Source organism: Lolium rigidum, chromosome 1 (assembly GCF_022539505.1).
Source record: "Lolium rigidum isolate FL_2022 chromosome 1, APGP_CSIRO_Lrig_0.1, whole genome shotgun sequence".
Classification (NCBI taxonomy): domain Eukaryota; kingdom Viridiplantae; phylum Streptophyta; class Magnoliopsida; order Poales; family Poaceae; genus Lolium; species Lolium rigidum.
Window position 1 is genome coordinate 153,294,625 of NC_061508.1, and position 12,145 is coordinate 153,306,769.

The 12,145-nt window shown below is 50.1% G+C and overlaps 2 protein-coding genes across 2 annotated transcripts; one reads left to right on the forward strand and one right to left on the reverse strand.

Moving 5' to 3' along the window:
* Positions 1-2,404: 2,404 nt before the first annotated feature.
* LOC124683395 (DNA repair protein RAD4-like) lies at positions 2,405-8,670 on the forward strand. Its single transcript, XM_047217914.1, has 13 exons — positions 2,405-2,732; positions 2,830-2,921; positions 3,382-3,690; positions 3,990-4,082; positions 4,227-4,322; positions 4,403-4,504; positions 4,755-4,804; positions 5,311-6,051; positions 6,975-7,140; positions 7,246-7,440; positions 7,516-7,665; positions 7,767-7,976; positions 8,176-8,670. The coding sequence occupies exons 1-13, from the start codon at positions 2,666-2,668 to the stop codon at positions 8,539-8,541; spliced, it is 2,637 nt and encodes an 878-aa protein (XP_047073870.1). The 5' UTR covers positions 2,405-2,665; the 3' UTR covers positions 8,542-8,670.
* Positions 8,671-9,135: 465 nt separating this feature from the next.
* LOC124682601 (probable inactive receptor kinase RLK902) lies at positions 9,136-11,186 on the reverse strand. The gene is made up of 2 exons (XM_047217256.1): positions 9,872-11,186; positions 9,136-9,764 (listed from the first exon to the last, which is right to left on the reverse strand). The coding sequence occupies exons 1-2, from the start codon at positions 11,184-11,186 to the stop codon at positions 9,136-9,138; spliced, it is 1,944 nt and encodes a 647-aa protein (XP_047073212.1).
* Between the last annotated feature and the right edge of the window lie 959 nt (positions 11,187-12,145).

Sequence of the window (12,145 nt, forward strand, 5' to 3'; positions counted from 1 at the left end):
TATTACATTCTCTAGATGCTTAAAGAGTGAAGAGTATACAAGATATTGGAAGAGAAAAGAAAGAGAAGAAGAAAGAAAGAAAAGAGAAGGAGAAGAGAAAGAGAAAAGCAAAGGAAGAGAAGAAGGAGCGGGGGCCCTGGGCGGTACCGCCGGCCTGGCCACGGCCGGAGGCTCCGGCCATGGTACCGCCCATGGTACCGGGGGCGCGGCGAGCGTCTCAGTAAACATCCAGGGGGGTTGGAGCACCCGGCGGTACCTCGGCCGGTACCCCGGGCCGGAGGCTCCAGCCTCCCCCCCGGACCGCGCCCTCCTGGCCACGTGGCGTCCTCCTGGTGGCCTCGCGCGCGCGCCTAGGACCGGTAGTACCGGCCCAAGCTGGCCGGTACTACCGGCCACCCTTCCCCAACGTCTCCAACGGCCGATTGGGCTGCCCTTTTTAAGGGCTTCTTCTCCATTGAGCTAGGGTTGCTCATTCCCCCTTCTAAAAAGACATACACCATTGTTGAGCCACCAAGAATATCAAATCCATCGGATCTCCTTCCTCAACCACCCAAATCCCTTGTGCTTTGGAGAATCGACGGAGAAGACCCCGATCTACATCCTCACCGAAGCGTTTTTCATTTCCCCTCTTATGCTTGAGGGCCCCCTTGCTAGTGTTCCTCTTTGGATCCCTAGTGGTTGTTGTTGATGTATGTTTGTTGATTTGTTGTGTTGTAACAGATTTGGGAGCCTCCAATTTGGTTGTGGATGTGTGCCCCAAGAACCTTGTAAAGGCCCGGTTTCCGCCTCGAGGAAATCCCTTAGTGGAAGTGGGCTAGGCCTTCGTGGCGTTGCTCACCGGAGATCCGAGTGAAGCCTTCGTGGCTCGTTGGTTTGGCTTTCGTAGCAACCACACTCCTCCAAACGTAGACGTACCTTCTTGCAAAGGAAGGAACTACGGGAATCATCTCCGTGTCATCGCGTGCTCCACTCTCGGTTACCTCTATCCCACTCTATCTCTATATTGCTTAGATATATCTTGCTTAGTTGTTAGCCTTGTCATATAGGTAAATTCACCTAGTTGCATATCTAGAGAATTTACCTTTCGTGTCAAGCCTAAATTGAAAAAGAACTAAAAATTGGTTAGCACCTATTCACCCCCCCCTCTAGGTGCGGCATACGATCCTTTCACCAAGGCCCCCCCTTCGGCGCTGAACAACCATAGCTGGAACAAACCCTCATCCCTCTCACCCAAAACGGCACCTTCAGGAAGGTGACGACGCCCACGACGCCGCTGCCGCTCAATCCAGAGGATTCGGGATTTCTCCCGGGTTAGTAGAGGGGCGGGAGGGAAGGGAAGAGTACCTCAACATCGCCTCCAGGGAGGGGAGCGGCGCCCACAGGCGTCGCCGCCGTCGTGGCTGCCGAGACGAGCCAGGGATTTCTCCCGGTCCTTGTCCCACCTCCAACACCAAGCTGGGTGCCAGATCCGGCATCAAGAAGCCACCGGGAGGCAGCACCAGCCGGCAGCGCCTGTCCAGGGAGGTGTCCACTTCAGATCTGGAGCCGGAGCTGACGAGCAGCCCGAGATCCACGGCCACCACCCGTCGTCTCCTCGCCGTCCCCACGGCCAAGGAGACGGCCAGCACCTGCGCGCGCTGCTTGCCGCGAAGCCAGCGCCGCCTCTCCACCCAGGGCCGCCGCCCCGGCGTCCGAAGAGCCCGCAGAGCCACCACGCCGCCGCAGAACTGCCGCGCCGCCACGCCCCCTGCCCAGCGTCATGCCTCCAAGCGCCGGTGCCGCCCGCACCACCATCACCGCGAGGAGGGGAGAGGACGCCCCGCCGCCGCCGCCGACGCCACCCAGGCTTCGCCCGGTGATGCCCTCTGGCGGCGGCGAGGCAGGGGTGGAGGAGGGAGGTCGCTGGCAGCGCGATTTAGGGTTTCGCCCTGGGACTCGCGGGAGCCCAGGGCGAAACGAGTCTCCTCTGCTGCCAGGAGTGCCCGAAAGAACTATATATTTATATTTTTCCTACAATTTAGAACTTGAATTATTGATGTAGTGGACGCTTCTCATATGGCCAAAGGCCTGATATGATGTTGGTTATTACGATGGATGCAGACTCCCTTCTCTTAATGTTATATATGTTAACATATCACTCTTTTTGGTAAGAAAGTAAAAGACAGGGCAATTAAGAATTTCATGTTATTTGTTTATTTAATGTAGGACTTTATGTTATTTGTTTAATTAATGTGATACCGTAGCAACGCACGGGTTTTGTCCTAGTCTATAAAACGGAGCTACTCTCTCAATTGAGCGTGGCACGCCTGTCTCAGCTCAAGGCCGGTGTTCCGTCCATGGCAGGCCGTTCTTACTGAAAGCCCGTGACCAAAGGAGCAAACGCTGCCACGTCCCACTTGCAGCAGCTGCTGCTCACATCCATGTCGGCATTCTCAAGGAAAAAAAAAGACCCTGCAGCCAGACCGGTCCCACACAACGCCTCGCGGCGCGCGAAACTCACCAGGCCGCCACCACCGCCGGTCGCGGCTCCCGTCGCTTTGCTTCCCTAAACCTAACGGCGGCCGCCGGCAGCGGGCACCCCAGCTTCCCCTACCCCTCCATCTCCACCCCCGCCGCCAAGAATCGCAAGGAAGGAGACCAGAGCAGCGCTGCAGCTGATCTAGTAATGCGGACCAGGGGCCAGACCCGCCGCGAGGACAAACCCGCACCCGCGGCGTCCCCCGCCTCCTTAGGTGCTGGTCGCCTCCGTCTGGTCCTCCTTGCCGCCGTCATCTTTTAATGCTTTACCATACTGTCTTTTTGCTGAAGTTCTTGCTCTTTCTCCTGTAGGAGGTGGAGCCGAGGAGGGGGTTGCCGCTGGCGCCGCCAATACTCGCCGGAGAGCTTCGCCCGCCGCGAAAGGGAAATCCCCGGCCGCCAAGGTAGTAAAAGACGCCAACTTTGGTCTTAGATTCCAGGGGATTATGGCATAACCTGGTTCAGGCTGTAGACAGAGCTAGTGATGTTCTAATGTGTTTTTTTTATTAAAAAAAACTCCTTTATCAAGACTGTTCAACAGATTCAGTTTGAATGATCTGAAAATTTAGGCACAAAGTAACTCAGAGAGGACACACTTTATCGACTGAAAAGTATTTCAGTTTTGTATATTCAGTAGTAAACTTGAGTTCAAAGCGTATGCCCCATGCAGTGCGGGGAGTTCAAAGCGTATGGAACTGAAGATTATAGCACTTTTAAGTTTTGGGTGGAAAATAGGCCTGGGTGTCTAGTTATAGATTCTTTTTCCTAAGGTAGGACGGGTACGGCTTAGGGATGTCAAGATTTAGTCATGTAACACAAACTTATGTATTCCTTGATGGAATTTCCTTATGCTGTTCACTTCAGGTGGAATCGGATTCCCCATCGGGGGTTAAGCGCAAAAAAGTCAAAGCCAATACTGAGTCGAATGGTGATGCTAGTATGAAAAGGTGCAGTGCGGGGAGTTCTGTGAAGAAAAATCTGGAGGAAAAGGAGCCTGAGGCAATTGGTGAGAGTGATGCAGCTGGAATGGACTGGGAAGAGGGGCATGTCTCTGTGGAGGATTGCAAAGAGGGTTATTCCCATGATCTCGGAGAGACGGTCACCGTTGAGTTCACTGATGTACCTTCGTCAGCAGAAAAGAAGAGTGTTCGAAGGCATACTGCTGAAGAGAAGGTAAACATTTCACGACTTAAAAACATGTTATTAATAAAGGTTTCTGCGTGGTTGGTGCATAAACATGTGTCTAACTGTAGCTTTACAGTATGTGCTGACTTCTCAAGATTGGTAGGTAGCAGCTTGTTTGCTGTGTAATGCAGTGTTCTGCAGCCTACTCACAAGAAAGCCTCTCTGAAAGGGGCATCAGTTCCCACTCCTTTTTAATGTGCTTCTGAAGTTCAAATTACTATCTGTCTTTTTGTGCAAGGGCCACTCTCTTTTAGTATTGACCAAATGCTACTTTCGGATTTGTTCAGGAGTTGGCTGAACTCGTGCACAAGGTACATTTGCTTTGCCTGCTAGCAAGGGGTAGGGTAATTGACAAGGCTTGCAATGATCCTCTTATTCAGGTGCATTATATTGGTACTCATTTATACCATTCTAAATTTCTCATGTTCCAGAATGTTGAAATTTCATGGTAATTTTCAGAAGTAGTAAACTGAAGCATCTTCCAAGATAAACCATATTTGTTTTTTTTTAATTGTTCTTTTCAGGCTTCAGTTCTCTCTGTTTTACCACACCACTTACTGTTGAATGGTGTAGAAATTCAAAAACTGGACGCTAATAACCTGCGTAATCTTGTGAGCTGGGTAAGCCCCCTTTGGGCCTTATATCTACACATTGTTGCCACATTTCTTTTTTTTTCTTAATTTTTTTATTGTGCGTGCAGTTCCATCGTACTTTCTCTGTAATTGCACAATCTACTGATAGAGGATCTTTTGAATCAAATATGGCTTTTGCACTTCAAAGTCATGTAGGCACTGCTGAAGAGGTATTGTATCTGCTCTACCATTATGCTTCCTGAAGGAATTAGCCACCTGCCCTTAATTCCTTGTCAGCAGGCATTATGCCTATTCCACTTTTTTTTTCAGATTTAAGAACCCTAGAAATTTGAATGAGCGTAATCATATTCCCTTGCGCCACAATCTATTTTCTATTTGACATTGTAAATGGAATTCATCTACTGAAGCTACACATAATGTCTCTTAGTATAGATGACACCTAAATGGTTTGCAATGCAGGTCTGCGCAATATCAGTGGCACTGTTTAGGGCACTCAACTTAACAACTAGGTACGGATATCACTGTGCAACTAATTATGTGCTTGAGTTTGGCCATATCTTAACTTTTTTTTTTTTGGCATCAGCAAGGCATAGATCATTTGATGTCCTGTTAGTTCTTATAGAATTTGGTTTCACAGAGGTGCATACTAATAGCAAATCATTAAATATCCTATGCATGATTATTTAATATAGTGTCGAGAATTGCATTTTTTTAATCTCTTTGAGATGATCGATTTATTCTCTATTTTTTGTGTACTTGAAAGACTCGTGTTTTGAATATACAAGAATTGGTGGCCCAGGAGAATGACTATAAGGCATAAGTACTCGATTTATTACACTTGATAATATACTTGGGTTTAATTTGGAAGTTAATTTCTATAGGTTCTTATAAGTTCTTCAACCCTGTCAAATTTCCTTTGAAGATAATTCACACAGAGAATTGGGGGCTTATTACACTATCCTTTGTTTCGATTTGACAACTTTTGAGCAATACCTAAGTATAATTTACCTTGTAGGTTTGTTACAAATATGGATGTCGTTGGACTCAAGCCTGACGCTAAAGCGGCGGGGACACCAAATCGTGATGTACCTAGGCTTTCTACAAGGGAACTAGCATGTAGTTCTGTTGTTGCAGGCCATAATGAGTTTAGTACTCTTTCTCCGGCCCAATCCGAAGTTAATACAAAAGAGAGCTTCAGTATGACCAAGCAACGATGCAATCTTGGGAATTTGAAAAATAAGTCAGCTTGCAGGAGAAGTTTATCTAAAAACTTGTCAAATTGCAAGGATGATCAATCTGCGTCAACATCAAAAGATGAATCATCCAGCAGGCAATGCTCTTTAACATCCAGTAGTTCTGATAAAGCAAAACGGAAAGGAGATGTAGAATTTGAGTTGCAACTGCAAATGGCCCTTTCAGCCACTGCAGCCGAAATTCAAGAAAATAAGCTAGCTGCCACATCCAGTCAGTCAACTGGTACCCTACTAAATTCTACTCCGCCGTTGAAGAAATTACGTAAAAATGCAGAAGTTGCGTCCAACTCAAGCGCAGTTTGGTCGAGAAATGGAGCACCATTATATTGGGCCGAAATATACTGCGGTGGCCAGACAATGACAGGAAGATGGGTGCATGTTGATGTTGTGAATGATATTACTGATGGTGAACGACAAGTAGAAGCTGCTTCTGCTGTTTGCAGGAAGCCTTTGAGATATGTTGTTGCCTTTGCTGGTAGTGGTGCTAAAGATGTGACTAGAAGGTTTGCTTCTTATAGAATTAGTTTTTGCCATGTGCTGCAACAAAGATATACTAATTACCTTGTACTACCTCTGGACTTAAAAAATTGACGCACCAGCCTGCTAAAATCATGCATGCACATACCTCCCTCCGCGTCGATTAAATCCGACCGGCTGGAGTATTTGTGAGCCAAACCAAACAATGCAACCAGAGAAATTACTGTAGGCATGATTACTGAAATTATTATTTCCTAATGCAACTTGCAATGCAAATTCAGTCTGCACTGAATGACTTGGAGCACTGTGTTACTATTTACTGATATGTTTGAAACTCAAATATTTGTAATTCTATAGTTTTCGCAATGCAGCATTTAGATGTGCACTTAAGGTTCAGGGACAGAGCCAGAAAAATATAAATCTGGTGACCAACTAGTAATATTTGTGCAACCATCAAACAAACCTTTTGCACTGTTTTCATTTAGTACCTAACTCTGTCACTATTGTTCTTGACAAAGGAGATATTTTTAGAGGGTAGGGTTTCGGAGGGTGTTTTCATGTACCTAGCTCTGTCACTATTGTTCTTGACTAAGGAGTTTTTTTAGAGGGTACGGTTTTGGAGAGTGATAGTGGAGATTTTGTTATAAATGAAGGGGAGGGTTGTTGCACCGGGAGGCAAGGTAGCAGAACTATTCTTCTATTTGATTAATTCCTCAGAGGGACCTTTATATGCGCCTAACAATCCAAACTGAATAACAAATCGTAGATCGTATCTTTAATTGGTTTAAGGCCCAAGCTAAAGGATATCTTCCTAACGTAAGATAAACTACCTAATTGATAGATTATGAAGATCCTCTCCTTAACTGGGTGCTGTGTGGGCCATGTACTACATGTACATAACAGTTTCTTCACTAAATTGTTTTAACAATCATGCTCCACATGTTTCCAGGTATTGCCTGCAATGGCACAGAATTGTCCAGGGGAGAGTGAATCCAGAGTGGTGGGATAATGTTATGGCACCGCTAGAGCAGCTTGAATTGGCAGCAACTAATGACTCTGAAGAGATGGAACTTCAGACCAGGGCGCTAACAGAGCCTCTTCCTACCAATCAACAGGTACAGCCCATACATGATTTAAGAGAGATTTAAATATCTCTTACCCTTTTTGCTTCTTCCAAAATTGCTTGTTATCTTGATTTAATCATGTATGTAACCATTTAGGCCTACAAAGACCATCACCTTTATGCTCTTGAGAAGTGGCTGCACAAGAACCAAGTTCTTCATCCCAAGGGTCCAGTGCTTGGCTTCTGTAAAGGGCATCCTGTTTATCCTAGATCTTGTGTTCAAACACTGCAATCAAGACATGGCTGGCTACCGGAGGGGCTGCAAGTCAGAGATAACGAGTCACCTGCAAAGGTCTATAACAACAGCACATGCTTATCTTTTCTCTGTTGCCTTTTTTTTCTGGTGGAGTAACTTTTTTGTATGCAGGTTGTCACACGACCAAAGAGGACTTTCAACTCTCAGTCAAAAGAATCCAATAGTAACGACGATGGACTTCAGCTAACCACGGAATTATACGGTAAATGGCAACTGGAACCGCTGCAACTTCCTCGCGCTGTAAATGGCATTGTGCCAAAGGTACACGGCTCGTTCATAATGAGTATCACTTGCTTTTTGATAACTACCAGTATTTATTTTGTGGTGCCTCCGTACTGATTGAATGCTAAAATTTCTCAAAGAATGAACGGGGCCAAGTTGATGTATGGTCAGAGAAGTGCCTTCCACCTGGTACGGTACACTTGAGGTTACCAAGAGTATTCCAGGTTGCAAAGAGGCTTGGAATTGACTATGCTCCTGCCATGGTTGGATTTGATTATCGAAGCGGTCGGTGCGTTCCACTCTTTGATGGGATTGTTGTATGTGACGAATTCAAAAATGCCATCTTGGAGGTATGTTGAAGAGAGGCTACTGCATTTGATTTACTTTCAAATGATTGGAACTGTCCATCCTGTTGTCATGCAAATGTAGCAGTATGAAGGGTAGTATTTTGATGAATCAGTAGTGCCCTTTCATCATCGTAGTGAACATACAAAGTTTGAGCGCAAGCTCTGACAGAGTTGATGTAATCTTGATAATACTTCCTGGTAGGCATATGATGAAGAGGAGGAACGGAGACAAGCTGCGGAAAGGAAGCAGGAGGAAGCTCAGGCTCTGTCTAGGTGGTATCAACTGCTCTGCTCTATTGCAACAAGAAAACGGTTGAAAGACTCGTACAATGCACGTTCAGCAGCCAAAATTGATACTCACCAGAAGAGCACTAGTGACAGTCCTCGAAGCTCGAAAGAGACATCTCATCCAAGCAGACCACAGGGGGATGGACGCCCAAAATATTCTCTCCCTGGTGATGACCATGAACACGAGTTCCCGGATGAAGATCAGAGCTTCGACGAAGAGACTTTTGTGCGGACAAAACGCTGCCCATGTGGTTTTTCAATCCAAGTTGAGGAATTGTAGCAACTTATAACAGAAATGGTCTAACTTGACTGCATAGGGTGTAGTTTCGTTTTGGTCTGAGTTCGAATATTGATCTTTTTTTTTGGATGAGTAGCAGTTGTGTTTCTGAAGAAGAATGCATTTTTTCTCTCTACATGGCTCTGCCAAGAGTGGCCAGACAGACTAATACCCTGACACCCAATTACATATGCCCACTCTGGTGGTAGGTGAAAGTGGCAAACGTTACCTTCACATTGTTATTATACCTATTGGTGTTTGTGAAGTTAACATTTGATTTTAAGAAATTTAAATGGACAGTTGGTGCTAATAATAGGTTCCAAGTGTAATCCACTTAATATCTAATAAGACTAAATGAATTAATGATGCGGCTACTACACAGCTTTATTGCATTCAGGGAGAAATAAAGAATTTGGACGCTCAGGAAGAAGAGAAAAATGCAAACAAGCAAACATTGACAGCGCATAATTACAATGCCACTGCAGAATCCGCCACAACAAGAAGAAATGACAACACGAAATTACAAACGGAATGTCTCCTTTGAGAAAGAAGCATAGAATCAAAAGGAATGAAGTGACCCAAGACGTACGCTGCCGGTCAAGCCGACACGCTCCGGCTTCCGTCCGTGCTGCTGAAGTCGGCCCTCCGGCAGGCGTCCTCGACGATGCGCTCGATCCTGGCCTCCACCCCGGCCATGCTCGGGCGCCGGTCGGGGTGCTGCTCCGTGCACTCCATGCCCAGCTGCAGCAGCCGCATCATCTCCTCCTCCACCCGCGGCTCGTTGCCGATCACGGAGTCGAACACCTCCGACGTCCACTCCTCCTGCACCACTGACCGCACCCACCGCGCCAGGTCCACGCCGCCGGCGCCGCCGTCGTCCGGGAGCGCGTACGTCGGCGCGCGACCGGTGAGAAGCTCCAGCACCACCACGCCGAAGCTGAACACGTCGGCCTTCTGCGACACGGCGCGTGCGTCGGTCACCTCCGGGGCGCGGTACCCTGTGCCCCGCCTCGGCAGCGCCGCCGCGCCCACGAGCTGCGCCAGGCCGTAGTCGGCCACGTAGGCGCTGTCCCGTGTCCCGTTAACCACCACGTTGGACGACTTGATGCTGCCGTGCGACGACTTGGCACCGCCGCCGTGGATGAACGCCACGCCGCGCGCCGCCGCCAGCGCTATGCGCGCGCGCGCCGTGAAGTCGAGGCGCGCACGGCCCTCCGCGCCGTTGCCTGCGATGCAATAAGCCTATTATCTAAACATGCCGCCGATGGACAACGTGACGACACGGCACTCTACCTGTCGCTACAAGATCGAGTGGAAGGAGAAGTGCACTCACCGTGGAGGAGGGAGGAGAGGCTGCCGGCGCCGACGAAGTCGTAGACGAGGAGCTTCTCCTCCTTGCTGTAGAAGTAGGCGCGGAGGCTCGGGAGGTTTTCGTGGCGGAGAGCGCTGAGGGCGACGACCCTGTCCCGGAACTCGCGCTCGGGGAGGTGCACGTCGCGGAGGCGTTTGATGGCGAGGACGGGGTCGCCGCCGTCCAGCGTGGCGCGGTACGTGGTCCCGTGGACGCCCTTGCCGAGCACCTCGGCGGACGCCCGCAGCATCGTCTCCAGGTCGTAGGGCTTCTCTGGCGCGCTACCCAGGAACACCAGCTTCTTGCCCTCGCCGGTCAGGGCCGCCGCCGTCGGCGTCGGCGTTGGCGTCGGGGAGTGCGAACGCTTCACCGCGTCCGTGTTCGTCATCGCCACGGTCACCGTTATAGGCTCCGTGCCCTCGTGCACGTTGGCCGCGGCCTCCGTGGCTCCCCCGGCCGCTTCCCGGCGCCTCCGTCGGAAGCAGACGAGGAACCACACTGACAGCATGATCAGGAGAAGGACCACCGCGGCGATGATGATACCGATGATCGCGCCAGTGGATAGCCCGTCTCTCTTGTCGTCCCCAGACGGGTTGGCGCACGCGGCGAGAGGGCCGTCGCAGAGCGCCGTTCCGAGGAAGGCGCTCGCGGGCGCCCCGGCGAGTGACGCGGGCACGGGGCCGTCGAGCTTGCCGTTGTAAGACACGTTGAACTGCGTGAGCTTCGGGAGGTTAAGGCCGCTGGGGAGCTCGCCTGCAAAGTCATTGCCCTCGAGGTTGAGCGTGGCGAGGTTGGTGAGCTTGTTGAAGTCCGGTGACACGCCGCCCGTGAGGCGGTTGCCGGAGAGGTCGGCCTTCTTGAGCAATGCCAGCGAGAAGAAGCTCTCCGGTATGCCCCCGTCGAAGCGGTTGCCCACGAGGTAGAGCCAGCGGAGCTGCGCGCAGCCGCCGATGTCCGCGGGGATGGCGCCGGAGATGGCGTTGAACCGGAGCGAGAGCGTCTGCAGGGCGGTGAGGTTGCCCACCGTGCCGACCGGTATCTGCCCGCTCAGGCTCTTGCCCACGAGCCGCAGCTCGACGACGCGCTCGTTGCCGACGGGCCCGGAGCAGTTGACGCCGAGCCAGCCCTGGCAGGGGGACACTGTCTGGTCCCACTTGAGGTGATTGCCCACCGCGCTGCGCAGGGCGAGGAGAGCGGCGCGGTCGCTGGCGATGTCCGAGGTCGCGCGGGGTGGAAGCACGGCGAGCAACGCGACGGCGAGCTGCAGGAGGACGAGCGCCCGCAGCCCGGGCGCCATCCCGTGACGAGGTGCAACTAGGTCGGAAGATCAAGCACAGCTAGCTAGAAGAGGAAGGGACAGGAGACTTCGGCAGGTATATGTATAGCGGCGGCGGCGGACGGCCGAAAATGGAGGGAACGCGCGCGCACGGACGGCGACGGCGACGGCGGCGAGGCTCTTGATCGAGGGGTGTGAACGTGAGTCGTGCGACTAAATAAGATTGGTAAATGTAACGGCGGAAAGCTCCATTGTCGTAGTAGTGATCCCTGCAGCTGTAGGTGCTACTGGACAGCGGTTAATTGGGGCTTGCGGCATCGGGATCAACGTCGGCGTGAGGGAAGAGGAGGAAGGTGAGGTGAAAGAACTGAAGCGCCAGGTTTGGATTTTGGACGGGAGCACGGTGCAACAAATGCCGCCGGCCGGCGCCGCGGGAGAATGCACGCCCTCCTCCCTCTCTCCACCTCGGTCTCATCTTTAATTACCAGTAACCCGCTGTTTTAATAAAGAGTTGATTATTGCTGTCATCAGTCGTTACTCGTTACTACTCCCTTTCTTTTCTTGCATGGCTGGTAGCTGTGGCGGAGGAAACGTTACTGTACGTTGTAATCTAGGGCATGTCGTGGCAACTTCTCCTTCGATGAGATACAACTTTCAGCTCAAGCGTGCGTGGAGCTTATTTGAAACTCCGAAAGGCGCGCCTCACAAAGAGTGGCCGGGCAGATTGCTATGGCGGCGCTGGCGCGTCTTATAATTTTTAGCGAACCGCTAGTGATCAACCGATGATGGTACAAAAAAAAATTAGTCAATGGTACAACTTTCTTCTGAATGTGACATTTTTTTTCTGCGTGTATAACATTTTAAAAAATGTTACATCGGTTTACAACATTTCTTTGCAGTATATCCAATAATATTACCTAAATTATCCAATATTATAGTAACACGCATGTAACATCTGTGCAATTTCTTTGTGTCATACG

Coding starts and splice junctions, on each gene's coding strand:
- LOC124683395 (XM_047217914.1), top strand. CDS start 2,666: ATGCGGACCAGGGGCCAGACCCGCCGCGAGGACAAACCCGCACCCGCG. Junction 2,733..2,829: donor GGCGTCCCCCGCCTCCTTAG/GTGCTGGTCGCC, acceptor TTTCTCCTGTAG/GAGGTGGAGCCGAGGAGGGG. Junction 4,323..4,402: donor TGCGTAATCTTGTGAGCTGG/GTAAGCCCCCTT, acceptor TTGTGCGTGCAG/TTCCATCGTACTTTCTCTGT.
- LOC124682601 (XM_047217256.1), bottom strand. CDS start 11,186: ATGGCGCCCGGGCTGCGGGCGCTCGTCCTCCTGCAGCTCGCCGTCGCG. Junction 9,765..9,871: donor CCTCTCCTCCCTCCTCCACG/GTGAGTGCACTT, acceptor ATTGCATCGCAG/GCAACGGCGCGGAGGGCCGT.